Source organism: Cordyceps javanica, chromosome 3 (genome assembly GCF_051103115.1).
Source record: "Cordyceps javanica chromosome 3, complete sequence".
NCBI lineage: Eukaryota > Fungi > Ascomycota > Sordariomycetes > Hypocreales > Cordycipitaceae > Cordyceps > Cordyceps javanica.
In genome coordinates this window covers 4,296,765-4,323,179 of record NC_139297.1, presented here as the reverse complement: position 1 = coordinate 4,323,179, position 26,415 = coordinate 4,296,765, and the positions used below count along the sequence as shown (strand labels likewise).

The window sequence follows — 26,415 nt, the reverse complement described above, 5'->3', positions numbered from 1 at the left end:
CGGGTGTGTCACCTTAAACGCGGCCTGGAGAAATGATTCGAACCGAAAACGGAATAAAAAAAATATGTCCTAGACAGGGTCATGTCCAATTTATTATTAAGCTTCTTGCGGCCGTGTGTGACTACCGTGTGTATTATATCAATTGGTCATGTACAAAATAGAAACAAACCAGACGCATGGCTCGTGTAAATGCCATAGTCGTGCCATGTCAGACGCCCGCTTGTTGCGTAAAAGAAAAAGCTAAAGGAGGAGAGCTTACAACTTGACCCCGAAGAGTAGCAGTAGCAGTACACGTACAACCCAGTTGCATCCACGGTACAAGTGGTGCGCCAACCAGCCGAGCCGCGCCGCTGCCTCTGCGGCGGACAAGCACAGCCGGACGGCAAGAGTCAGCAACTGGAGCACAGGTTGGAGTCACATCTTGCGGATGCGGTTGTTGGCGACGCCCAGCTTGGCGCGGACGCGCCCCTCGTCCTCGTCCAGGACGTCCAACATTTGCGTCTGCCGTTCCACCTCCTCGTTGATCTGCAGACCCATCTCCTTTTGCCGTCGGAGAATGGCCGTCAGCTGGTCGAGCTGTAGATCCTGTGTCTCCATCTCTTGCTTCTGCAGCATCAACACACCCTGGTTGTCGAGTTCGCGCGTCTTGTCCGTCTCCGGGGCCGGTGCACCTCCGCCGAGGCGACGGCCACCGGGGCGAGCGCCGCTACCGTTGAGGAGCTTGGATTTCTCCGGGGATGCGGACAAGCCGCGAGCGGAACTACTAGCAGCACCGCTGAGAGCGCCGCTGGGCATGCTGTTGGCCAGCTTGTCGAGGCCCTCCCGTTCCATCTTGGCCGTCGACACGAGGTCCCGCCGTCGCCGCAGCTCGCCGTCGCCGATGCGCCCAGACTCCTGCAGCTTCTTGAGGCCGTCCGTGAGAAGCAGGATCAGCGTTCCGCCGCGGACAATCGACTTGCGAGAGGCGGCGGCGGCCTCCGCCACGGCCGTCATGTTGCCGCTGTCGGCGGCGCCGTCTCGTTTCGAGAGCGATGTCCTGGCATCTTGGAGGTGCTGTTTAAGTTCTTTGTGCAGTTCGAGCCATGTCGTGGGGTCAGCAGCGCCGGATGCGACATTGGATGCTCTCCCGCCTGCGGAGGCCGCCGAGTTTGTGGTGCTGGAGCTAGGTAGATTGAGAAAGGCACGCCAGGCCGATGTGTCGCGCCAGCGTCTGTCGGGTGACTCTGCAATCGTCTTTAGGTAGCGCTCGAGGCCGACTTGTCGCTCGCGCGCTAGATTAGGCGAACTGACTGTCGATTTGAGCCAGTGCTTCTGTGGTAGTAATTGGGGCGGTGCCGCGCCAACTTGCTGCAGCAGCGCCTCATGCAGCTTGCTGAAGTCCGAGTAGCGCTTCTGCACGACATAGGACCGCAGCGGTAGCCGCAGAGTGATGTTGTATAATGTGTATGGCTTCCCTGAGCCCTCGTCAGAGACGCTCGTGGATGGAATGGCGATCTCGGGAGGTGGCGCCATCGTTCACCGATGCGGGACGACTCCAGCAGTAGACGTATGTGTTGGTATGCTCGATCGCGGCCTCGTTGGTCTCTATTTGTCCCAGCTTCGTGATGGAAAATCAAAATCGGCCGGGATTGCTGAAGGAAGACGCTTATATGGATTTGTCTGTCTGGCTGCGACTGTCGGTGGTCGCGTGGTCAGTCTTAGTGAGGTTGTCAGGCGGGTAGAGGGTGATGATGCAAGAGGTTTCGGACGAGTGCTGTCGTTGTGGGCCTGAACTTGGAAATACAGTGGAGTGCCAGAGCAGAGTGCTGTGCCTAATAACGCCTGCTATACTGTGAGTGGTCCTTGCAGAGGCCCCAACATTTCCTAGGTGCTACCTGTACTGGCGGCAGCGCGGCAGCCCTGAACCAACAGGTAACTTAGTTAGGTGGGTATATTACTGGTAAGTAGTAGGTAGGTAGGCACCTACCTTGGTAAAGTAGCTCTCTTTGTTCATAATCTTGTAATAATTGAATGCAGAAAATGCACGAGACAGTCTCACAGACGACTTCGTCTTTATCAACCATATCTCTTATGGCGAAATAATTCGATCCCTTACCATGCCTACACGCTATTGATCAAACCTATCGAGTCTCACTCTCGTCATCAGTCACAAAGATTCGCGCGCGGCAAAGACTTTGTCCAATACTTTTGAATTGTAATTACACTGCTTCAGTCTAGTTTGCCAGCCAGTCGATCTCGCCACTCCAGCTGCAGCCTACTCGTGACGCAGCCCTGGCTCTATAATAGCTTTTCGTAGGGGTTTGCACCTTGCCTTCCTCGGCCGCTCCAGATCAAATGTAGTTCCATTTCGTTAAGTCATCACATGGCCCGCTCCTCGAGCAAATCAGAATGTCTCCTGATCATCAGCCGCTTCTCCCTCCTCGGGAATTTCAAAGCCTTCCTCGGTCGAGTACAGAATGGTTTGGATGTGCTTGACGAGGCCGTCTTCCTGCTTTTCGAGTTCAGGATCCTCGTCGATAGCCTGTTGAATAAGAAGCTCAATATCGCGCAGCTTGCTAAAGTAAAAGTCGCGTTCGCGCTCAAGTCCCACAACAGTCTCTTTCAGAGTGGCATTTTCTTGCTGGAGGGCGGCAGAAGGCGCGCCGGCTGTTCTAGGGGCGGCGCGACCAGCGGCACTCGGCGTGATACCACCTCTCCTAGCGGCACCACCACTAGAAGCTACTGGCGGCTTGGGTCCGCCAGATGCAAGCGTACCTCCCTTTCGGCGGGCGACGGCATCATATTCATGGTCGGGAAAGTTGAGATCCCAAAACTTTTTCGTCCACTGCAAGAACTCGAGGTTGTCCTGCATCTTGCATTTGACGAGCTGTTCGATCGGAATGGGCTTGTCGATCTGGTGCTTTGCAAAAGCGTCTGCCTGGGTTAGAGGCCGGCCGGCGTTTGTCGGAGACGCAACTTACTTTGCAGCACCTTGAAATTTTGGACATATGCGTATTCGCCATTGACGTTAAATTTGACCTTGTGCATGGGCACATCCATGTATATACTGTCGTAGACCTGGCAGAGTGCAGCACTATCGTGGCGTCAGTCGTTTGCCGCTGGCGTTGTGGCCATGCCTTGTCGCTCGCGATCCCAAGCGGGGGAGGGGTAAAAGTCTGGTGCTACGTACCCAGTGCCGCATTGCTCGACCTTGGTGATGTTGAGCTGGAGGAGGTTGTTCAACCATTGAACAAGTTCTTGCCTATCATCATCGAGTTCGTCAGTCGCGTTTGCGGAGCTTCACCGCGTGTGATCCGAATCTGCGGTGAGGCGGCATGGACCTACCGAGATTCACCCATTGTGCCTTGTTTGTGGTGCGCAGGGTGCCAAGTCGGGGGTTGGGTGAGTTGGTCGCTGGAATGAAAATTGATATGCAAAAAAAAAAAAGAATTGAGTTTTGCAGTGACGCCTTGGATACCAATCTGATGCGCGCGGAAATCGCTCCTCCTGGAGTTTAAGTGACAACAGGCAACAGGGACCAATGGTTGCTCGTGAGATTATCGAACGGAGTACAGAGTTCGTACGGAGTACGCGCCCAGCAAACAGTGAAGGCGGCAGCTTTCTGGTCGGCCAATCAACCAATGGTGGAGTCTACCTAGGTACCAAGGTGAAGCTACCAGTAACATGGACATGGCTGCCGGCTTCAAGGCAGAACAGCCGTGGATCACGTGCTTGAATCATAGAGCCCCTCCTGACCGAAAGAGCCACTGAGCCAGGCACCAGATGGCGCCGCGCCGGAGCACCAGAATGAGGGAAGCTCGACGCTCACCGCCAAAATTTTATAACGGCAGAAAATTATTGGGAACCAGACCCGAAGCCGTAAATTTTATGTTCCATCTCTAGGCGCGCCGGAGTTGTAACAGCGCTGCACAACCTCATTCTGCCGGGAAAAATGGCACCCGCACTGAAAAGAAAGATTTTCGAGGATGACTTCATCCACACCATCTCGGATAATGACGAAGATGTCGTCGAGGAGGAATTGATACAGCCGGAGCCACCCAAGAAGAAGTCCAAAAAGACGAAGAAAGCAAAGAAAGCGCCCAAAGTCAAGGATACATCGGCAGATGAAGACGAGGAAGAGGAAGGTATATGGGGCCAAAATGATGACGATGATGGTGCCATGGACTCTGATTTTGAGTTTCTTGCCGACAACGCTGGCGACTTTGGCGAAGAAGCGTTCGAGGGCTGGGGTTTCGACGGTGCCAGAAAGGGCATGAACATGAACAAGAAGATGGTGGACATTGACGAAATCATCCGAAGAAGAAGAGAAAAGAAAGGCGAGGCCCCCGCTGGCCAGGGTGGTGGGCTTGAGGAGGGCGAAGACGACACTATTGAGAATGGTGACATGGAAATGGACGACGATGATGACGAGGTTCTTGCCGATGACGCATTTGGCATGAATGTTGACTTAGGCTCAGAAGAAGAAGACGAAGATGCGAAAGAGGGTGTTGATGGAGAGGACGGTGACGAACAGGAGGAGGGCGATGCGTCCGATGACGATTCTGTTGCCACTCCTGAAGCCCACCCCGATGACGACGTATCCGATGCCAGCGATGAAGAAGATGCTGAGGAGGAAGCCAAGCGCGCCGCTTTTTTTGCTCCAGAGGAGAAGCCGAAGGGCGGCAAAGAGGAAAAGCTTTCTTCTTTCCAAGCCATGTCTCTTTCTCGCCCTATACTTCGCGGTCTTACTAATGTCGGCTTTACCAAACCGACGCCGATTCAATCCAAGACGATTCCTATTGCTCTCATGGGCAAGGATCTCGTTGGTGGAGCCGTCACTGGCTCTGGTAAAACTGGTGCCTTTATAATCCCAATTCTTGAGCGATTACTGTACCGACCCAAGAAGATTCCCACCACTCGAGTTGTTGTCCTTACGCCCACACGTGAACTGGCAATACAGTGTCACGCGGTCGCGACTAAGCTTGCAGCACATACCGATATCAAATTCACATTGGCTGTCGGAGGCCTTAGCCTGAAAGTCCAAGAAGCTGAGCTCCGCCTCCGCCCCGATGTTATTATTGCTACGCCTGGTCGTTTCATTGATCACATGCGTAACTCAGCCAGCTTTCCTATCGACACTGTTGAGATTCTTGTTCTTGATGAAGCTGATCGAATGTTGGAAGATGGTTTCGCCGACGAACTGAATGAAATCCTCACCACTCTGCCCAAGTCCCGCCAGACCATGCTGTTCTCCGCCACCATGACGTCAACAGTTGATAGACTGATCCGAGTCGGCATGAACAAGCCTGCTAGAGTCATGGTCGACTCGCAAAAAAAGACTGTCGGTACGCTGGTTCAGGAATTTGTCCGCCTGCGCCCCGGACGAGAAGATAAGCGTATGGGCTACCTGGCACACATCTGCAAGACGCTATATACAGAGCGTGTCATTATCTTCTTCCGTCAAAAGAAAGACGCACACGAAGCGCGAATCATTTTTGGCATACTTGGAATGACTTGCGCGGAACTTCACGGGAGCATGAGCCAGACAGGAGTAAGTCGTTTTCCAAGTACAGTGATCATGCCCCAGCAAATACTAACGTCCAAAAGCGCATCGAGAGCGTAGAGGCTTTCCGAGATGGCAAGGTCAACTACCTACTCGCTACGGACCTAGCGTCTCGTGGTTTGGATATCAAGGGCGTTGACACAGTCATCAATTATGAAGCACCCCAGTCGCTTGAGATTTATGTGCACAGAGTCGGTCGTACGGCACGTGCCGGTCGCAAGGGTGTTGCGCTTACCTTGGCTGCTGAGTCGGACAGAAAGGTCGTCAAAGCTGCTGTCAAGGCAGGCAAAGCGCAAGGGGCCAAGATCTCGAGCCGCATGATTGAAGCTGAACAGGCAGACAAGTTCCAGGCTCAGATTGACGCTATGGCGCAAGAGATTAAGGAAATCATGCGGGAAGAAAAGGAAGAGAAGCAGTTTGCGCAAGCAGAAATGCAGGTTCGAAAGGGAGAGAACATGATTGAGCACGAGGCTGAAATCAAGTCGCGCCCCAAGAGAACATGGTTCGAGACGGAGCACGACAAGAAGAAGGCCAAGGAGGCTGGCAAGACGGAGCTAAACGGCGCACGTGAGCCGTCAAAGAAAAAGGCCCTGGGCAAGCTCAGCAACAAGGTCAAGAAGCAACTAGATATCAAGGCGGAGCGAGCAGATGGCATGGGATGGAGGAAAGGCAAGACGGATGCGCTCAGCGCAAAGACAAAGCAGAGTCAAAAAGGAGGCCCCAAGGGCAAGAAGGGCAAGTCTGGCGGGCGTAGGTGAAGAAGAGAAGAGCGACATGGGATATTGACGGAGCATGGCGTTGGTGTACATGATGCATGCATGTATTTAGAAGCTGCAAAAAGTCATTTATTGTCCATTTCAACCGTGGAGTCGGTGACATTTGCGCGTCGTCCTTTTTTCGAGGCAGCCAAAGTCAATCACTGCTTGACGTAGCAATTCAACGCATTGTCACGGGTACGATGGGTGAGGATAGAGCTTCCATCACATGAGTACATCTGCCTGGCGGCAAGGGCTGCATCAAGTGGGCAGGTGTAGTACATTTTAGCCAACCATGATGGCAACTCCATCTCGAGGGTACTGGTAAGATCGCATCAGGGCCTTCTACCATTGGGGCCCCAAGCACAACACATCGGCCACGGGCGCTAGCAGCAGCATGGTTATCCTAGCCAATGTTGTTGGACGAATCATTTACGGCGCTGGAGGAAGGTGGTCGCGATGTTTGCCTGCAGACAACACACACTGGCACAGGCTGATGAGCAATACGCTAGCGAGACACTAACAGGCTCGTTCGTGGGCCATTGATGGCCCATCATCCATGTCAATCCACCTCTACAAACTCATGGTGATGAAAATTCACCGAGCTAAAAGCATAGGTAGCAAGGCCATTCTATTCATGCAAGTTGTGACCAAAGAGTCGTGCCTCGAAGCGGTTCATATCGTATGCCGGCCCGCTGCTGGTAAAGCAAGGTCACTAACGCTAATAATAACTACGAGTAATTACCAGTAGGCATGTATCTACTTACCAGGTTGTCCCTAATAAATTGCCAATAGCTGGCTACTACCCAACCCTAACCTAGTCGGCGTGTGATGACTCTGGTGAGTGAGTGATGAAATCGGAAGCCGGTGCCTGGAACTTTCATGATTACCTACGGCAAATGCCCACCGCCACAAAGAGAGACCCCGATAGCAGCCCCTCGTCTCATATCCTCTTCACGCTCAACGAACGCTCTGTTGAAGTCGACACCTCTTCGGCGACGCTCCTGTTACTCCCGTCAGCTGTTTTTTTTTTTTTCGCTGCCGCGAAGCACCCGACTCCTTGCATGTGCTGTTTGCAGTGCTTGGACCTGCCGTCAGAAGACTGCCGCGCCTGAGAGGCTGAAAGACAGCCTCGCTCATGCGCTGCGCGCCACGGGACCTGGGTGCCGCCACCACTGGCAGAGCCGCACGCATCTATAAAAATAAGCACAGCCTTTGCCTCCAGGATAGGTAGGAATATTACGGATCTGGATTGTTCTTGTTCCAGTTCCAAAGTCACCTCCAGGCAAGCTGGCTCCGTTTCGCATATTCAACTTGGGCCGCCTCCGCCCACAGCTAGTACGACAACGACTAAGCCTGCTGCGACGAGCGATCCCCGCCACTCTGCGTCAGAGATACAACGACCACCTCGCGCGATTCCACCTCGATACCCTACCGGCCGTCAAGCACGGGCTGCAATCCCGCGTCTACCGATACCTCCTCAGGCGCCAATCTCGCCGTATCGAAAGAGGGCGCATTGCAGGTCTGCTCGTCAAACGCAGGCAGCAGCTGGGGTCCTGTCGTCCACGACTGGCCGTTGCCCCTCACCAACAGCGTGCGGTCTCGGCCGGCGATGGGCGTACTCGGGGGCGGACTGTGACAAGGCATTACAAGATGCCTGCTTTCGGATTTCAAGCTGCCGCCATGCCGGGCATGGGCAGCGACGATGCGCAACCCGGCCAGGGCGAACGAGGCTATAGACGAAGGAAGCTGGCAGAAATGGCTGGGAGTATCTACCGTTCGGGCCAGCAGGCCGTTACCGATATGCGCGAAACCTATGTCCAGACACGAGCCAGAATGGCCGACACAGAGACGGATGGCCGCAGCCACATTCACATTCCCGGTGCCTTTCCGGACGCCGCCATCACGGTACAGGGCGATGAGCACCTGGTACTATTTCCTTCCTATGCGAAACACCATGTTAAGCGCGACTGGTCCAACATTCAGTCCCAAAACCAGATGCAGGAGCAAGACGGCCCAGTACGCGACGAGGACTATTGGCGGCAAGAATTTGAGAAGCACGAGGATGAGCGCGCAATTGCTGATGTCGACGTTCGAGGTTGGATATACAATCCGCAGAGTGGTCCCATCAGCAGAAGGAATCGCATTCTCATTGGTCTCGCACGTCAACTCAGCGGAATATCGGCTCCTCGAGCTGAAGCTAACGGCACAGACTCTACGACCGACGCACCGCCAACCCACCACCAAATCCATGAAGAAGAGAAAGAGCAAGAAAAGATTGACCAAGAAGCCGCCAATATCGAACGCAAAGGCCGCCAGGAGAAGCAAATTGCCGGAGCTGGAGGCTACAGTGAGGAACCCTTTGGCAACAGTACTTACGCCTCTGAATCATTCTATTCACGACGATCCCGTCGCCGAGGTAGCCAAACACCCGAATCCGCGCCAACAAGCCCGCTCTTCGGCCCCAGGCAGTCCAACGCCAATGAGCTCTCAGAGGCCGAGCTTACGCTGGCGAATGCCAACCTCATGGCTCGTCTTGCCCCTTTCATGACGACTCCACTCATCGGCCTGCCCATCACCGTCTTCTTCTACAACGACACTCAGTCGCAATCTCGGACTGTTCTTACTGATGATGCTGGCCACTTTAATCTTCGGGCGGCACTAGACTTTGTCCCCACTCACGTTCGAGTACTTGGCAACGAAGACTTATCCGCAACTCAGGAGGTCAAACTCACTGAGGCAAGGGGTGTGAGTTTGATCAGCGATATTGACGACACAGTCAAAAAGTCAAACATCGCCAGCGGTGCGCGCGAGATCTTTCGCAACACCTTTATCCGCGAGCTTCGCGATCTGACCATTGAGGGTGTGCAAGAATGGTACACAGACATGCATGCGCAAGGCGTCATGTTTCACTACTGCTCGAACAGCCCTTGGCAGCTGTTCCCAGTCCTGGCGAGCTTCTTCAAGCTCGGTGGTCTGCCGCCAGGCTCTCTTCATCTCAAACAGTACTCTGGCATGCTGCAAGGCATCTTTGAACCGGTTGCCGAGCGCAAGAAGGGTACTCTGACCAGGCTACTCCGCGATTTTCCCCATCGAAAGTTTCTGCTGGTGGGAGACAGCGGAGAGGCAGATCTGGAAGTCTACACGGACCTGGCCATAGCACATCCAGGTCGCATCCTTGCGATCTTCATTCGCGACGTCACCACTACAGAGCGCCCGGGCTATTTCGACTCGGCGTATGATCTCACCAAGAAGAGGTTTGGTAGCCTCGCCATGGATGACGGTAGGCTGTCAGCTGAAAACAACAACAAGCCCCGTCAACATTCGGCACCAGTCGTCTCCCCGATTGAGGAGAAATCCCCCGCTGGCCCTGCCATGGGCACCCTGATTGACTTTTCAGAGGAGCCAGAGGAAGCAAAGCTGGATCAAGCTGCCGCCCTCAGTCAAGTGCGTAATATGAAACCAGTATCAGCAACAGACTTGCTCAGCCGCAAGGCTCCGCCGCCGCGTCCTGCCAAGCCGGCAGCGCTGCGAGGTACCTCGTCGATGACTAGCAATACAGATGCCGGCTTAGGCATCAGGGGCGGCGGTGGCAATGCCGCTGACGTCCCTCCTCCTAAGCCGCCACGTATCAAAACCACAGAGCCTTCGTTCGTGGCGCCGAATCTCTCTAGACGGTCGTCATCAAAGGCCGCCAGCGAGCTCGGTGATGGAACGACGCCGTCTTCACCAGACGTTGCGCCGCCGCTCCCGCGACGCCGCGGCCCGGCAAGCCTGCGAAACCTCAGCCCGCGTCTGTTTGGCCACAATCGCGGCCTCTCGTACAACTCGGACGTTGACTTTGATCCCCTCCCGCCGGCCGCGAATCCAGTGCCGGCCGCGGCGGGACTCGCGTACTACCGATCAGGATCGCGCTCCGGCGTCGCAACCCCGTCCGGCTCACCTACGATTGGTGCGCAGGGCGTCAACAGGAAGCAGGACATGTGGCGACGGCGCGTGGCCAGAGCGCACGAGCAACTTGAGCAACTCGGCGTCGTGCTTTATACCTGGCGAAAGGGCCAAGACGTGTCGGCAGAGGCGGCCGCCATCATAAAGCATGCACTTGATGACATGCATGAATAGACTAATAGCCTAGATTCCCTTCCGTTATATAACTCCCTTTCTTTGTTATTTCTCCTTTGTACATAACGCGCCAGTTTTGGTAAATACATGCGCCACGTCTGTCCAAACCGAACATCCCTATTATCCTACATATATGCCTTCAAGGTCCGCGACAGTCTAGTAGATGATAATTAATCTATGCCACGCAGTTTCTCTACAGAGGAATTTTTTGAAACTCGTTCTTCCATCACAGTCTGATTCTTTAGCATAATCCTTGCGTGTCAACAATGCACCAGGTCTCAAGTTGCGACGTCTACTGGCCTCGTTAGCCGTTGGTAGAGCCACCAGAGACCGATGACAACACACGTCAGTGGAAGCGTAAGAGCGAGCCAAAGCCACCACAGATTCGAAGTGGAAATACCTTGAGAACCTGCTTTGGCTGAGAAAATTCCAGCACTCAATACGCTCTGCGGCGAAATAAAAAAAAAGAAAATTAGTCTCTTGTCGTCCTTCTCTCTTTTGCAGAATCAAAGCGGCGACGCGTCAGGGAGAGAACAAGGAACAGCGTGCGCTCGCGAGGTGGTCGTGTTGCTCCTACGTACCGATGTAAAAGTGCCGGGCAAGAACACCATGGTCAGCGCGGCGATGGCGCTCATGCTGGCACTGTCACGCTTCATGCTCCGGGAGAGCTGGATGTTGTTGGCCGCGTCGCTTTGCGTCACGAGGTTGTACACCAGGCTCATGGTCCCGTCTTTCCTGCTCTTGTAGTTGAGGAAGAGAAGCTTCTGCTTCTCCATGGAGTTGATGACGTATTCGATGGCGTCCTCGGCCGCCTGCCGACATGAGACGGGAGTAGACAGGTGCTTGTGCAGCTTCGTCTGCACGTCATGCGTGCCCCTTGCGGTGATGATGGCGACGTCTGCGTTTAACAGGTGCGAGTCGGCCTGTTGCGAGATGATTTGGAGCGACTTGGTCAGCTCGGTCAAGTGACCGCGGTTTCCGAATTCCAGTCCGCTCAGGTGATCATCGACCTTGTTAATCTAGAATGGCATGTGTGAGCATACATGTACAGGTTGGAGCAAGGCCATTGGCGAGAAAACATGTACGAACTTGCTGCCACATGTACCGCCGGAATCGCCCGACATGGAACTTGGAGGCCTCGAGGGACAAGGTGGAGAGCAGAACGGCAATCTCGAACGGGTTGCTCAGATAGCTCGCCGGAAGGTTGGGCCTCCCAGACGCCCTGCACACGAGCTTCAGGATCTGCTGCAAGGCCGTGATGCTGGTGTCTGCCGGCTTGTGGGAGAGTATGTACGCAGTCAGTCTCGTTTTGAGGCACCGTGTCACGTATAGCGAGAGGGGCGCGCCTTGTGCCAGCACGTTCCAGCGAGGAAATTGACAAAAGTAGTCTGTCGAAGGGGGAGTCAGAATCTGTACGAGCAAGGCTCCATGGACGACAAAAAGCATGTCATACCGACTGCTGTGAGACTGTCTTCTGCATCGCGTCGCCAGCGTGTACGAGGTGACCAGTAGTCAGGCCGTCCGACCAAATTGAGAAGATATTCTGGGTTGACATCGAGTGTTTTGAATAACTTCTGGGCGGAATCCTTTTGTATTGAGGCTTGCGATCCGAATGAACCTTCCTTCTTGGGCCGTAGTGTTACAAAGAAGACGAGAAGCCGTTCACTGGTATTCGGCTCGGCCGTAGGGTCCGTAAGTATCGGTGTCGTGTTGAAATTGAAGTCTCCTGTCAACATAGAGTTTGGATTGGTGGCATCTCCTCCATCTTCCGGCCCGAGAGAAGCTAGAATTTCGTCTAAACCTGCGGCGTCCAGGGTTGAGAACGTATTCTGCCCATCTTTGTGGTCAAAACACCGAATCTCGGTCTCGCTCGCGAAATTGTCCGAGTTTTTCACGTGGAGATTGTACTGCAATGACGGCAGAACGCCTTGTATAGCCGGACAGACAGCATCGTCGTGGATGTCGTAATCAAAGTCCAGGTCCTTGATCAAGTGAGCGGAGTCATCTGCAAATCGGTTTGTTGCTTCGACATGGACTGAGATTGGCCGACGCTCAATCTTCATCTCCGAGAAACCAGCTTCGAGCTTTGAGAAGGGCTCGGTATTGTCGCCCATATTGACAGATACGGATCGTAACGTTGCCTCTATCTCGTTGCGGCCCTGCTGTTGCGAGACAATACTTTTGAGCAGTGGGAAACAAAAAAAAAAGATGATATGGCCTCAGTATGAGACTGGATTCCGCTACAGTGAGGTATTACTTTGCTGTCTGCCACAGATCGTTTATTCAGAGGGCAGGAAGCTGAAGATCTGAAGCGGCCTTGGGAAAGGAGATCATCCGAAATCAGTGTCAGCCAAGCGCTTCACACGCCTCAAATTACACCTCGGATAAAATTTGTAGCCGCTGCCTCGAGCACATATACGCTGGGCGTACTCCGCACAGTTCAGACCAGGCGCAATATATGAGACAGATTCGGAAGTGATCTGACCTCTCAGCCAGTTTCTCATGCATAGGGGGACCAAAAAAAAGCCACCAATGTTTGTACCGTTGCTCGATGAGACTATGCTTATTTTTTTCAACAGCCATGTCCTATAAGTAGCGACTCTGAAACCAGTCTGAATTGGAACTCTCAAGGAGTTTCTCGTTATTTTTCGATTTCATTTTTCTGTTTCTCATGAAATTCAGCCTCACATTTATCGAGTTATTGTCATGGCAAGAGTTTAGGTTACGGCCCGAATCGGTAGCCTTCTTTGTCCCTCCTCGCGCATGAGTGGCGCGAATGATTGGCAAGCCAGCTTTCTCTTGTGTTTTAGGCTGAACTCGCACGTGCTGTAGTAAGTAGTATTCGCCCGTGGCTGGCTGAAATAAAAGTGTCGGTTAAAGTCGATTTATCGACCCCGCGCAAGCAGATGCCCTGTCATCCAGTACTTCTTCCACCATGACGTCGGGCTCTATTGACACGAATCCGTTTAGAGAGATCATTGCTTTTGCCGATAATGATCCGTCACGTATCCAGTCATTTTGCCAAGATCGATGGAATGCATCGGACCGTAGCTGGAAGGCCAAGTTCCTCTCTGATGCCTTTGAAGGACCAAACCCGGATCAAATCCTTGTCAGGCTGCTCAGAGACCCCAGCTATGAGGACCCAAGGCACAATTTGACAGTCTGGTCCAGACCAACCCCTGCTGTAACGACTTTGGCAGCGTATTGTCAAACCCAGCTTCGGGAGCTTGGCCTCGGTAAGGCCTGCCCCCGACGATGAGATGATTTTGTGATGACTTTTTGAGCAGCACCCAACTCGAAATTCCCAAGCTAATACTTGGCCAGATATTTGGTTAACACCTCAGGACAGTCTTCATATGACTGTCCTCGTACTCGCGCTGCAGCGTTCAGCTGATGAGCTAGATTCCATGATGCCAAGTCTGAGGCCGCCCCTCGTAAAGATGTCGGAAATTTATTCTAGCCACCGGACTCGTCTTGTGAAGCCAGCGATATATTTCAGCGACAGTGGAGTGGTACTATCCTACGTGCCGTGTGCGGGCGAAATCACTGACGGCGAGGCTGTGGATCATCAGTATACCTTTCTGCACCTCCAGCGTGATCTCTTCGAGCTCGGCCACGAGCATGGCATAGCAATCAGCGCGCAAAAGCCGCCGGGAAGCTGTTACATGACGCTAGGGAGATTCGTCAAAGGGGAGGATCCCGGCTCCAATACGAAGCTTGATCCAGCCGCCATTGCACTCTGGGTAGCTGGAGTCAAGAAAATAAATGAAGTACTTAGAAGAGAATACTGGCCTGCTGATGGATCTGCACCAGCAGCTGGAAACTGGGTCGTTGGGGATGCAGAAGGCCTTGATATCCGAAAGGGTGCAAGCTGGTATGGCGGAGGGGAGTCTTTATCTTTTCCAACATAGCAGCAGGATGGTATAAAATGACGAAATGCGCAATGCGCACTACATACAAAGGACGGAAATACAAGTCTTTTCTAGTGCGGTAAAATCTGTCATTTTCATATTTCGAACGCGAAATCACAAGCGGCGAGTAGAAAAGAGACCGGGAACATGACCTACTATGTGGGTATATTCATCTGAATGACGCAGTTTCAGAAAGTTATGACTGTCTTTTTCATTAAGATCAGGAAGAAGAATTGCAACCAAAATTGGATATGCCTTTCCTCTTGCTAAATTGCCAATTTTCGAAAGCATATCAGCTCAATACAGCAAGAAGTGGTGGGCATTTTGAGTCCCGCCGGTCACCGTCACCATGCCAGGCTCATCTTACACGCTGTTCGGCACCTCACCAGCGAGAGCTGGGCCAGTCTGAGCGATGGCTTGGCTTCGAATTGGATACAAAACTGCTTGGCGGAAATTGATCATTACCTGCCGAGGCAGAAATTCAAGGACTCTATAAACGCAATCGACTTTTCCCACCATGACCTCTATCCGGCGGCGACACGAACTGGTCTGCCAGGGTGTGGCGATGATGGTAGCTGCGATCTACAATGGCTGCAAGGATATTACTGTTGTCCCGACCAGGCTGTGAGCTAATAAGCTTGTGTTTGCTAGATGGATCCCGCGTTCGTGCAAATTATTAGCCAAGGCTATGTAAGGCTGCGCGGCATGCCGCAGTATCAAGGATGATGTCATAGGGTATTCAGAGCCATTCGACCACCCAGCCCGGTCTGTAAGATGTCAATGTAGCTAGACATAAATGCCAAGAAATGTCCAGTCAGAGACAAGATGCCTTGACTTTCGGAGCAAGCTCCTATACTACCGAAGGCATCTTCATATAACAAAAACAAAAGAAAAATGCCCACTCGAACAGATAAGGCGACCGAGGCAGCCAGCGACAGCCTCCCCGCTTACACCGAAGCGCCGCCCTACACCGAGGCCGGGCCGGCCGCCGCGCCGAGTCGCAGCAGCCGTCCCAGCGCCACCACGACGCCCGAGCCGGAGGCACCGCCGCCAGACTACCGACAGGCATCACTCACGCCGTATGTGGCGATCCCGACGACACTGCACGGCGTGAGCAGGGCGGCGCGCCGGGGACTGCACCTGTGCGCCGACGCCGACGGCCGGGAGCGGCTCTTTTACGCGGCGCACCACACGGGCCTGAGCGGCGGCGGCCCGCTGGGCTCCCGTCCCGGCGTTCACCTGCACAACGGCCTGGACGCCAAGGCGCCGGTGCTGGCGGCCGCGGGCCATCGCTCGCAGGCGCTGACCATGCACGAGTCCCTGCGGGATCTCACCAGCGTCGTGCTCCTCCCGCCCGCCGCGCCCGCCGCGGGCGGCCGCCACGCCACCGGCTACGCAAACGTCGTCATGGAGCCCCTGACGATGAGCGACGGCGGCGGCATGGCGGCCGCCGCCGCTGCCGCCGCCGCTGCCGCCGCCTCCGCGGGGCCCGTCTTTCGACTCAAGTTCGACGTTGGCAGCGGGCCCGCGGACAAGCACCGCCCGGCCAAGTTTGCGTGGTGGAGGCCGGACGGCAAAGATGCGGGGGGCAGCGGCGGCGGCGGCGGCGGGAGCAGCACATTTCAACTCATCCGTAAAGTGTTTCGGCACGGGGAGCACCAGTTTACGGCGGCTACGACTGCGACTGCGACTGCGGCTGCGGCTGCGGAAGACGGAGACCCGGCTGCGCGCCGCTGCGAGTTTCCCAAGACGGAGGAGGAGCTGGCCGCGGCCGAGCACGCGGGCGAGAGCCTCGCGGGGGACGATGGCGAGGTGGTGGCCGTGCTGACGTGCGGCGCGGCGCTCAAGCCGTGGGGCCGCCTGTTCACGCTCGAGCTCCGCGGGAGCGCGGCAGCCGGCCTGCTCGGCGAGCGGTGCGCCGTCATGATCGCGGCGACGGCGCTGCGACTGCACCAGATGCACACGCAGGGCAAGACGAGCCGCACGTTCCTGGGCCTGGTCGGCGGCGGCGGCGGCGGAGGCGGAGGCGGCGACGGGCAGCGGCGTGCGAAGACGGCGAGCGGTGGTAGAAAGTCGGACACGGTCAGGGAGGTTATCGACTCGGCGACGTTGTTGACGGTGCTGCGGTAGCCGAGAGGGGATTCTTTCTCGACACAGGCCTTGGCTTCACGTTGATGGTCGAGGCTGCTCAGAGGCATGGATGGGTGGGTGATGGACTGCGGTGAGCGAATGCCGAGCAAAGATTCGACGATGCCGGTGATTCGTGTGACAGCAAGTATTGTTTTGGTAGAGCGCGTATCGCGAGATATTAAAGACAGCTTTGCGGGTGCTAGTTACCTACGCTCACCATGTCTTGTCAAGTCTCAACTAACTGCATCATGAGTAAAGCACAAGTCCTCACCCACAAACGCGACAAGCCCCGGCTGTTCACGGCACAGGACCACTTTGGCGGACCGCGCACAGTGTTTTACCTGGCCTAGCAACTGCATCAAAGAAGCCATGGATTTCGGCAGCTCGGCAGAGCCGCTATCCATCACAGCCCTGTATGGGAGTAGGTCCCGTCTCTGACTTGCCCGCCAATCCCACGGCGCGCTGCCCAAAGTATCCCACAAGGGCCAGAAGCAGCAGCACGAGCTAGCCTGGGCACTTGTTTCGCGGTAGCGGTAGGGCTCTGTACGCTTATATCAAGGGCGAAGAGTGGTAAAGGCGGCAGCTGTGCTCAACTCGGCGGGGCGACAGAGTCCACTCAAACAAATTTGAAGGTCGCAGATCCCTAGATGATATTCGCTTGCACAAACGTCGTTATTCTGTCAGATGGTATTCATTGAACAAGTGTCGACTTTCATGTCGAAAGCGACCGCTGGTTTATCGATATATGCAAAACCCGTAGTACACAAAGGCGCGATACAAGTTGTAAAACATAAAAGCAGCAGAGAAACCAAAGGGTAAGCCCCAAAACCACGGCAGCATCCCTACATGTTCATGGTTGTATCCAATAAGGCTAGACTATGCCAACAACCACTTTTCTTTCCGTTTTCAAAAACTCCTTGCTCCCTCGCGGTGAAATGCACATTAACACACATTGTTGCATAGGGAAGCATACGCTCAGTGTGCCTCGCCTCGTCGAGCGTCCATATCATTGGCAAGGTTCATATGCATGATTGCGTCAGTTGTCCACTCTGCTTCGTCTTCGGACCGTTCTGTCCCGTCCCCAAAAAAGTCCATGCTCTCTCTGCCATCAACTCCAGGTAGTCTTATCTGCGGTGCGCTTAGGTTCTCATCACGGCGCAGAGTCGGTGTGGAATCAAGTTCCGAGACGATTGGTGTTCGATTTGCATCCTCGGTGCTGGTAGACCCGTAATGATCAAGGCCCGTACCTAACCTCTCAGCCTGCTGAAAGTCATCGTGAGGTGTCATTGACTCTTTGATCGGATAGCCAGTCGGGGTTGGCTGGTCCTCGGGGATCATGCTGTGCCTTGCAGGCGGCATGGTGGATATGGTGTTGTATCTGTTATCATATTCTTCATGTTCAGGGATATGAGGAGCTGTCTCGACATTGCGGAGGCTGGACGCTCCAGCTGCCAGTATTGCTGAGCTCCGCACGCTCCCCGTCGAGTTTCTGCCTTCATCGGGGACTGGGCCATCACCCATTGCGGCCGGGTCAACATCACGGATAGCAAATTGGGCCATAGTCCGCAGTTTGCGAGTAACCCACCCGGCAAGGATCTTGCCGCGCTGTTTCTCGCCAAGCCGCGACCGGGGAAAATCGCCCTTGCTGACAAAAGCAACAATATCAACAATGATTTGATGCTCGTTCAGGATCGCATTGACAATAACAGGCACAATAGAAGCCAGGTAGGCCTTGCGATTGACCTCGACTAGGACAACATTGAGACCGCCGGCTTGAAAAACCGCACTAAGGAATTAGTATAGTTCACGACGTGGGCTGCAATCCAACTTACCAGCCGTTTGGTACAATATTGCGGTGACACTTCTCTACCGAGGACTCTATATCCATTGGGAAGTGACTCAAACCGTTGATCTCAAATGTTTCACCAATTCCGCCAAGCACAAAAAGCACTTGCATATCAACCAGTGCGCCTCCTGGTCCGATGGGTCGGCTAACGTTGTGCAGGAATCCCAAATCACCAGTTCGCACATATCTCGCACCAGGAGCACCATCGATAGTTCGGCCGTCGAAACGTTCCGCATCGAATTCGTCCTTGGACCCATAGAATGACTTGACGCATGCTTCCGAATCAACCCAAATCTCACCATACTCGCCATCTAGGCAATGCGCTCTGCTCTCTGGATTGACAATGGCAATTTGAGTCGAAACTGGCACCATACCAGAGTCCTGTAGTAAAAGAGCCTTCGGATCCGACTCAGGATCAACAGGCATAATCAGACCCCTTCGGAGAGCCTTTGTATCCAGGCAGAGCTCGATCGGCTCGATACACATGTACGATCGAGACGCAACCATTGGATTGAGTACATGAGAGTATACCGTATTGATAGCTGTTGGGTCCAGACCAACCTGAGCAAAGTGCATGCGGACCTTTTGAAAGATGTCAACACGAGGCCGACTGTCAGATGTAATCATCATGTTCTTCAGCTCATGCAAGGTAAACGCCTTCGATTGCATAATGGACATGGCGTGGTCAAGCATTTGAGCTGTCGCATAGGTATCCTTGATCTTGTACCTAGCAAGCGTGACAAACAACGACATGGGGTTCTGCGCAAACTCGACCGGCGATAACAAGTATGTGGGTGTGCCGATATAGATACCTAGTAAACATGAGTGAAGGAAGCCCAGTCCAGTCGTGCTGCGGACGCAGCCCAGGACAGGTCTAGAACTAGTCATTTGGCACGTTTCCTTTTGAACCTTGCACATGCCCATTATTGTGTCGTGGCCAAGCTGAACAGCAATCCGACGCTGATCCGGGGTCCAGTATGTCCAAATGATAACTGGATGGCCGGGTCGAATCCACGCGGGGTCAATAGTAAGTCCCAAGTCCCGCAGACCGTTGTTTTGTTTTGGAGGTTTCGACGTGTTGTAGTGATTGGGGGTCGAGATCTTGAGGATCTGTGCTGACTGTTTTATGTGACTAGAAACTGGTTTGAGTTTGATGAGATGATCAACATCATTGTTGACTAGAACAGCCTTGACGCGGTAATCGGCAATAATGTGGAGGAAAGCAGGAACATCCTCGTTGAGGCGATTCTGGTCAAGAGGTGCGATGGGAATGATGATTGCGCCAAGGCTGATGCACGCATGTACTGCATACACAAACTCCTCCGAGTGGGTATACATGAGGATCAAATGGTCGCCTGGCTGTACCTTCACCTTGTTTTTCAGATACATAGCCACAGCAGCGACTTTAGAATCGAATTTGCGCCAGGTAATGCCCTTGCCTTCACGGCCTCTTCCATCGATGGTGCAGTAAGCTAGCTCTTCAGGTTGACGAGCGACACGCCACTGAATGAGATCTGTGATGCACGAGAAATTATTCAGGGGCGTGGATGTTCTGTCGTCAATCACAACCTCGCGCCGATCAATGCCAGAGTACTGCTTCTCGGAAGTCATGAGCACATTTTCACGAGACTCAGAGGAAACTTGAGACCAAATGCCACCGATTGGGTCGACGCCGATTGGGAGGTTAAGAACAGCATGTTCCACGCCGAATTTGATGTGCACGCAAGGTAGATTTCCAAGATCAAACTCGCGACGACATAACATGTTGCCAATCTCACGTCTGCCATTTTTCATTACGCGGGGCAATGAATTCGGCGCTGTGATCATCACGCAGTATAGCCGGAGATGATGCTCCTGCATTAATACCTCCATGCAGCGTTCCGCAAGCGAATCCAAAAGAGCCATGTCCGGCTGTCTAGGAGGGCCTCCGGATGTCAGAGGTGCAGTCGACGCCGCAGCGGTCTCCAGAACCACCACTGGTAAGTGTTCTTCGTTGACAAAGACATCGAATGCAGAGCAGTCATATATTTTTGGAACATTCTTCACAATGCTGACAACCATATGCTGCACGAAAAAGTAGCGATATTCAGCCAATTCAGTGCCATGTTCTACCCATTCGACTTTTTGTCGAATGCGGTCTTCATACAAGCCGAGTATGAATATTTTGCCTTGGATGACGGTTCCGAGAAGACCTGTGCGAAGAAATTCAGGTTCGACTGCCGTAGGAGTGGGCTCACCCGGATCGAATTTGTAAGGACGTGCATGGAAGATGAGCTCCGTATTCTTGGGCTGAGCCCAAAAGCCGCCGGATAGCGAAGGCGAGTCGACCCAGATTTCGCCGACTGAGTGCGGGGAGGCGAGTAAGCCAGTCTCGGGGTCAACAATGGCTAGGGTGGCATCTGGGATAGGAAACCCAAAGGCTCCGACACGAACCATACCCGGGTCGTTAGAGCCTTTCTTCCGAGCCTCAGCTCCATACGCAATCACAACCACTTCGTTGGTCTTGAGTGCCTCGCGATCAAGAAGCACCTCGTTCATTTCCGTCTGTGAATCTTGTGGATCTTTGGTCGTTGTGGTTCCTCCCCCGAGCAAACTTCCAAATCCGTTAGAAGTAGCTGGTTTCACTTCTTCCTTTCCGCTGCTAGTGTCAGAGTCCCCATCATCTTCGGACTCTGCTTCTTGCATATTGAGTGGAACACCCATCCGCTCCTCGCCACCAAGCCAATCCCGCAGACTTATGACCATTCCTCCATGTTCTGGGAGACAGAGCATGGGCGACACGACGTCACGGGCTCTGGGATTACGTAGCGGTCGCAACCATCGATCCGCCAAGACTTCGTGAAACTCGCTATCGACGGTCAAAGTGTCAATTAAGCACAGTTTGACGGTTTGAAAATTGGGTTCCATGCCCTTTTTGTAGTTCCTAGTCGTCATAGGATCCTGCTGGTAGTTGTAGGCGGCACGCTTTAGCCCAGGATAGTCGGCAACCATAATCGTGGCTCTGTACTTGGTGATTAAATGTGCGTATAGGCCGGGCACATCGACAGCCTTGTTGTCAAACCATATTGTAGTATGGCCACCATATACTGTAAGCAAAACACCAAGAATCATGCCGATTCCCTGCCGGGGGTCTAGATATGAAAGGATTGATTCGCTGCGAGAACGACCACCGATGAGCCGACCGTTTTTGTCTCTAAGCGACTGATTGAAGGTATCACCTGGAGTGTTGCCAGGCATGTTGGAAATGACGGCACTGAGAGTTGCCATTTGATGCATTATGGTGCGATGGCTAAGCACAACGCCTCTCAGGTCACCCGTGGGTGCTCGCGAGAATTCTATGTATGCGAGGTCGGGAACGTTGAGACCGGGCATATCCTCTTTCTTCTTGGGATGGTAGCTGCCGAATTCATTTGTTTTCCACCATTCAACACCGCGTGGCCAAGTAAGCTTCTGCGCCGTGATATCTCGTTGAAAAGCCTTCAAATTATTGTCCGTCGTCAGTGCGAGATGGGCCTGCGTCGAGGTCAGGATATAGTTGAGACGTTGGTAGTCTTGTAAGTCGTTGATGGGGACTGCAACAACACCTGCGATGAAGCAGCCCATGAGTGCAATGGCGAAGTCGATGACTTCAGTGTCGCGGTAGACGAGCGCAACGCGGTCGCCGCGGTACAACGAGCTCTTGTCTCGTATGACTTGAGCGACCTTTTCAGCTCGAGAGGCGAACTTATCCCATGTGATTGAGGCGGTTTCCTTGCCTTTGCTATCTAGCACCCAGAATGCTGGTGTCTTTGCAATTGTTCGCCCACGATGTCTCAGTACTGAAGCAAGGTTATCAAATCTCGACATGGCTAGGCTTGGATCGTGGGAATCCATAATGCTGAATGGAACCTCGCGAGGTTCCAAAGGTAACTGATATGCAAGCGCCTCAGGTGGCGGAAGATCGCTGGGGGTCAGCATAGGCGGAGCCATGCCAGCTGTAGGAGAGAAAGCCTCGCCGGATGAGTATCGATTTTGGGGGCCACTGTAGTCTGCGTGCTGGGGCTGGTCATAGTGTTGTTCGCCAGCAAAATCAGAGAAGTAGGCTTGAGAATCGAGCAGAGTGTGTGTCCTGTCTGAAAAGGGCGGTTGCGAGTGGGGGTAGGAGCCATGTTGGTCGGGGTTGAAGGCATAGTCGCCGGATACCATGGTTTCGCTCCGTGATGGGCCCATCGTACCTCCGGGGCCCAGGACAAACAAGGAGTCACGAGTTGTCGGTCCCGGTGCGCGGTGTTCTGGTATGGGCGCGCCGGGGCGCAGCGCGGCCGGGTTGTGGTCGGGAGTTGGGGCCCAGGAGCTGGAAGAATAGGGAGCGTCATCAGGTTCCTGGTAGGAGTACTGGCTGCTGGCGGGACGGGCCGGAGCACCGCCGCCTCCCATTGCAGCCATCGCGGCTACCCTGTGACCATCATTTGCAGGGTGCGAAGAGTTCTCGACGGAATGGATTCGGAGGCCAGATTGCGGCGGGGGGACGGGCGGAGGGGCAAACTGAGAAAAAAGTAGAGTTCGTCGCTTTTGATAGCTGATAGGGAGTTCAGTGTTTCGCCCATGGCCTCTCGGAGACTCTGAAATTATCTTACCCTTTTTCTGTGATGTCGCCTTCCTGTTGGGCTACAGGTCAGCGTCTGCATCTGTCGGATCAGGATAGGTTGGGACGGGCCATCACTTGCCTCGAGCTCACGTTGGAGATCCCGGAGCTGAGAATCCAGCTCGGGTTTGTAATCCGCCATGGTGAGTGTAAGAAGCTGTGCGACGGAGAGCGGCAATCGCACAGCGCTTTGTGATGAGAGCTGGTTTTTAGATGGCGGCCATGGGAAGGGCCAGGAGCGGCGGTTACCAAAGCGGCAAGGTCTCGTGACGTAAAGATCAAGAAACAGGGACGACAGGTTGCCTAGCCTAGCCTCACTAGCATGACTAGACTAGGTACGGAGTAGGTTGGAGAGACAAGTCTTGGGTTGGTGGATCGTCAGGACCCCTACCCTAGAGCCAAGAAGCACCTGGATGTGGAAGTCGCTCAGGAAAGCCGGCCGAAATTGAAGAATAGAGTAAGATGCTTTTGAATGTTATTGATCTCGTCATTATGGCAAGAAGGATATTGTGCTTCTCTGCGTCTGTCGATGGACGGCAATGTAGTAGCAAAATCGGGACTCCAAGCACACTCCAACCTCGCCCGCCGACTTTGCAGCACCGCTCACGCCTCGTCAGGTCTTTCAAAGCCTAGATTACCTTGTGTGAATGACGTCTTATACTATTTGACTGTTGTACTTTCTAAGAGAAAAACTCGTTTTTTATCTCTATTTATTACTCTAATTACTACTACTATTAGTATGAACCTGAGGTTAAATTACCCGTGGTCTCAACTGTCACTTTTTCCCCACAGCCGGAACCATCTGCGCCGAGCTGCCGACGCCCCAAATCTGCGCAGGTACAAAAAAAAATCCAGAGCCCACCACGGAAGTGCAAACAAAGCTACCTTCTACATAATCACCAACGTTCAACATTGCATCGCAGGCCCTCCACCGCGCCTGCAAATGAAATTCGGGTATACTAACCTGCAGCTTTGGCACTCGTAGCTTTGTCATGCCACAGCCAAACCATCGGTAAGCCTACCTCTCCATTTGCAGCCATTGCCTTGCCTCCCAACGTGATGAACTACACATACACAGACCTGTTCCGAAATAAAATGTGGACAAACATGTTGCTCTCTCCTGACTTTTTCTTTTCAAAAACACTTTGTTGCGCCGCATTGCTCGGATTTATTCGCTAACATGGTAACAGTAGCTCTACCTGACCTTTGCCATTACGATTCCTAAATATGACGAGAATCAAAGTATATAAAGAATATAGCAAAAAATGATCAAATATTGCAACTCCTTCTTTCGCGCACCCCCCCTGCTACCGCTGCTGTCGCTCAAGGACGACATCCAGTGGCCTTGAACTGTGCGAGGACGATGTCTATGAGGCGGTGCGCAGTCCGGTACTTGGCAACCCGCGCATCTAGCGATTCGCTCACGATGCTCTTGACCGTTGGCGGGCCGAGCCGCAGATATGCAGGCACCGTATCGTTGGCCAAAAGATCCCAACGTGCTTCCTGATCGGCATAATTAAATGCAGGCAGCGGTCCACACAGCAGCTTCCTGTACTCCGCCGGCGTCTTGGCCCCGGGCACGGGCATTGGGCCGGCAATTGTCATGCCGTAGGTGATGAATTCGCCCCAGGGCGGCAAATGGTCGCGCACGCGGTCCCATTGCCTCGGGATCACGATATTCTGCTCGCGGTTGGAGAATTGTAAAACTGCGCTGTGCGGGTCGGCCCACGCCGCCGTCGTCGCCGGGTCAATCAGCCCAGCGTCGCGCATCTCTTCCACCGCCGCCAGGCCGCCGTTTATGTACGCCACATGCATGGTGGCAATGTCCATGAAGATGTGCTTCTGCATCGCCATGAGCATGGATGCATACCACCCGCCCCCGGGCAAGTCGCCCAAGTCGAGCATCCCGGCGGCAAATGCGGAACCGGCCATGTTGGCAAATGCCATCCAGCGCAGCTCCTCTGGGTGCGCGAGATACAGCTTTGCATAGAAATTATAGACACCAAACACGAAATCCTTATTCTGCTTGGCTGTCCGCCAAGGATCCCAGTCTTGTAGAGAAAGGCTTGCCTCTGACGTCGCATTCACAATCCAATACTGCCACAGTAAGGCCTTGTACCTTGTGGGCGGAAGTTGAACAGTTCTGGCAGAAGCCAGTGCTTCGTACAGGACTGACTGGTCGTATGGTAGCTCCAGGTTTACACCACCCTTGGCCTCGCCATTGGCATTTGTCAACGGCAAGTCAATGTACTGCAGAGGAGGCGTCAACGGAGCAGCACTGATGCCGAGTGTAGTAGCCAGCAACGCAGCGATTATGCGCATGATGCGTCAAAGATTCGATTGTGTGTTTCGAAGTTTATTGGTATCTGTCTTGTCTGAGGTATTTCTACCTTCTGTAATTGCAGCATTTTTCGCGACATTTATACGGCTCCCACCAAGTATGCACCTGCGGGGAAGGGCTATAGTCGGCTAAAAACATAGGCTATGGCTTCCAGCTGACCGGGAATTATGCTGCATGATATCAGTGGCTAATCATCTGACTTGGTAAGCAAATAGTCTCTTTCACTATGCTTGGAATTTGAAGTACATGTCTTAGACTACCTGGCCCGGAGCTGTTCGCGAGTATGGCGCAACAATAAGGGCCAGGAGTGGATGGGCTGTTCTTGTGCAACAGAGTAGGTTCAAATATTCGTATAATTTATGATTGTAAAGAATATCTCATGTAACCTTCTTTTCTCTCTCTTGCTTTTCTTTCACGGAGGCGGAAGCTTAAGCTTGCCTCCGTTTCCTGGTCGTGGTGTCAAGTGGCTGACAGCCATACGAGACTAGCCTTTGCCAAGAGTACGGCAAATAGCCGTTTTGAATCGGAACAATGGTATCGAATTCTTCAGACGTTGAAGTAGTTGAATTAGTATAAAGAAAAGCGAAAAAAGAAAGAAAAGAAAAAAAAAAAACTAGAAGCTGACGTCTTGCTATGTACGTACGGTGGAACCTTTGCACCTCGGCCCCTTCCTTTCCGTCCTTTTGTGCTAAACTTGATTGTTCTAGCTATGACCGGACACTGGCGATGGAGAGAGACTGTGAGAGAGCGGAGCTACGTTGCGAGGCAGACTTTATCAGATATCAAGGTTCCATGCAGTTTACAATCGGGGACGGGGGCCACGGTTTGGCCACAGCTACCTGGTCTGCTTTCTGAGCACAGCCCCAAGCTAAGCTCGCAGCTTCATTCGCACTATCGCGAATCGAGACAGAACTTGGTATTGAAAGAGTCAACCTTGGCTGCCGGTCCGTGTTGTTTTCCGAAATCTTGTACACTTGTCGAACTAGACTCGGCCGCGATCGCATATACAGGATTCCGTGGTCAGGGGGTTTTGACCTGCGGTCCGCCCAAACGCAGCCTCATGCGCCTACTGCCCCGTATTGTGCACATTTGTAGGCATGTTAATTGCCCGAATTAATATAGTGCTATATTGAGTATCGAGGTA

At 53.5% G+C, this 26,415-nt stretch overlaps 9 protein-coding genes across 9 annotated transcripts; 4 read left to right on the top strand and 5 right to left on the bottom strand.

Annotated features, from left to right (window-relative positions):
* Positions 1-414: 414 nt before the first annotated feature.
* V2A60_005488 (Phox homologous domain-containing protein) lies at positions 415-1,512 on the bottom strand (the record flags this gene model as incomplete). The annotated part of the gene is made up of 1 exon (XM_083256798.1): positions 415-1,512. One exon carries the CDS (start codon positions 1,510-1,512, stop codon positions 415-417), a length of 1,098 nt encoding a protein of 365 aa, XP_083112924.1.
* Positions 1,513-2,383: 871 nt separating this feature from the next.
* V2A60_005487 (microtubule-binding protein BIM1) lies at positions 2,384-3,338 on the bottom strand (the record flags this gene model as incomplete). The annotated part of the gene is made up of 4 exons (XM_083256797.1): positions 2,384-2,913; positions 2,961-3,073; positions 3,170-3,241; positions 3,325-3,338. 4 exons carry the CDS (start codon positions 3,336-3,338, stop codon positions 2,384-2,386), a joined length of 729 nt encoding a protein of 242 aa, XP_083112923.1.
* Positions 3,339-3,931: 593 nt separating this feature from the next.
* V2A60_005486 (protein DRS1) lies at positions 3,932-6,300 on the top strand (the record flags this gene model as incomplete). Its single annotated transcript, XM_083256796.1, has 2 exons — positions 3,932-5,530; positions 5,587-6,300. 2 exons carry the CDS (start codon positions 3,932-3,934, stop codon positions 6,298-6,300), a joined length of 2,313 nt encoding a protein of 770 aa, XP_083112922.1.
* Positions 6,301-7,950: 1,650 nt separating this feature from the next.
* On the top strand, positions 7,951-10,419 carry V2A60_005485 (phosphatidate phosphatase App1 family protein; the record flags this gene model as incomplete). The annotated part of the gene is made up of 1 exon (XM_083256795.1): positions 7,951-10,419. One exon carries the CDS (start codon positions 7,951-7,953, stop codon positions 10,417-10,419), a length of 2,469 nt encoding a protein of 822 aa, XP_083112921.1.
* A 506-nt stretch (positions 10,420-10,925) lies between these two features.
* V2A60_005484 (uncharacterized protein) lies at positions 10,926-12,533 on the bottom strand (the record flags this gene model as incomplete). Its single annotated transcript, XM_083256794.1, has 3 exons — positions 10,926-11,438; positions 11,509-11,807; positions 11,873-12,533. 3 exons carry the CDS (start codon positions 12,531-12,533, stop codon positions 10,926-10,928), a joined length of 1,473 nt encoding a protein of 490 aa, XP_083112920.1.
* An 821-nt stretch (positions 12,534-13,354) lies between these two features.
* V2A60_005483 (uncharacterized protein) lies at positions 13,355-14,346 on the top strand (the record flags this gene model as incomplete). Its single annotated transcript, XM_083256793.1, has 3 exons — positions 13,355-13,655; positions 13,744-14,162; positions 14,233-14,346. The coding sequence occupies 3 exons, from the start codon at positions 13,355-13,357 to the stop codon at positions 14,344-14,346; spliced, it is 834 nt and encodes a 277-aa protein (XP_083112919.1).
* An 878-nt stretch (positions 14,347-15,224) lies between these two features.
* Positions 15,225-16,460, top strand: V2A60_005482 (uncharacterized protein; the record flags this gene model as incomplete). Its single annotated transcript, XM_083256792.1, has 1 exon — positions 15,225-16,460. The coding sequence occupies one exon, from the start codon at positions 15,225-15,227 to the stop codon at positions 16,458-16,460; it is 1,236 nt and encodes a 411-aa protein (XP_083112918.1).
* Positions 16,461-17,435: 975 nt separating this feature from the next.
* V2A60_005481 (uncharacterized protein) lies at positions 17,436-22,731 on the bottom strand (the record flags this gene model as incomplete). Its single annotated transcript, XM_083256791.1, has 2 exons — positions 17,436-18,246; positions 18,293-22,731. 2 exons carry the CDS (start codon positions 22,729-22,731, stop codon positions 17,436-17,438), a joined length of 5,250 nt encoding a protein of 1,749 aa, XP_083112917.1.
* Positions 22,732-24,253: 1,522 nt separating this feature from the next.
* V2A60_005480 (uncharacterized protein) lies at positions 24,254-25,252 on the bottom strand (the record flags this gene model as incomplete). Its single annotated transcript, XM_083256790.1, has 1 exon — positions 24,254-25,252. The coding sequence occupies one exon, from the start codon at positions 25,250-25,252 to the stop codon at positions 24,254-24,256; it is 999 nt and encodes a 332-aa protein (XP_083112916.1).
* Between the last annotated feature and the right edge of the window lie 1,163 nt (positions 25,253-26,415).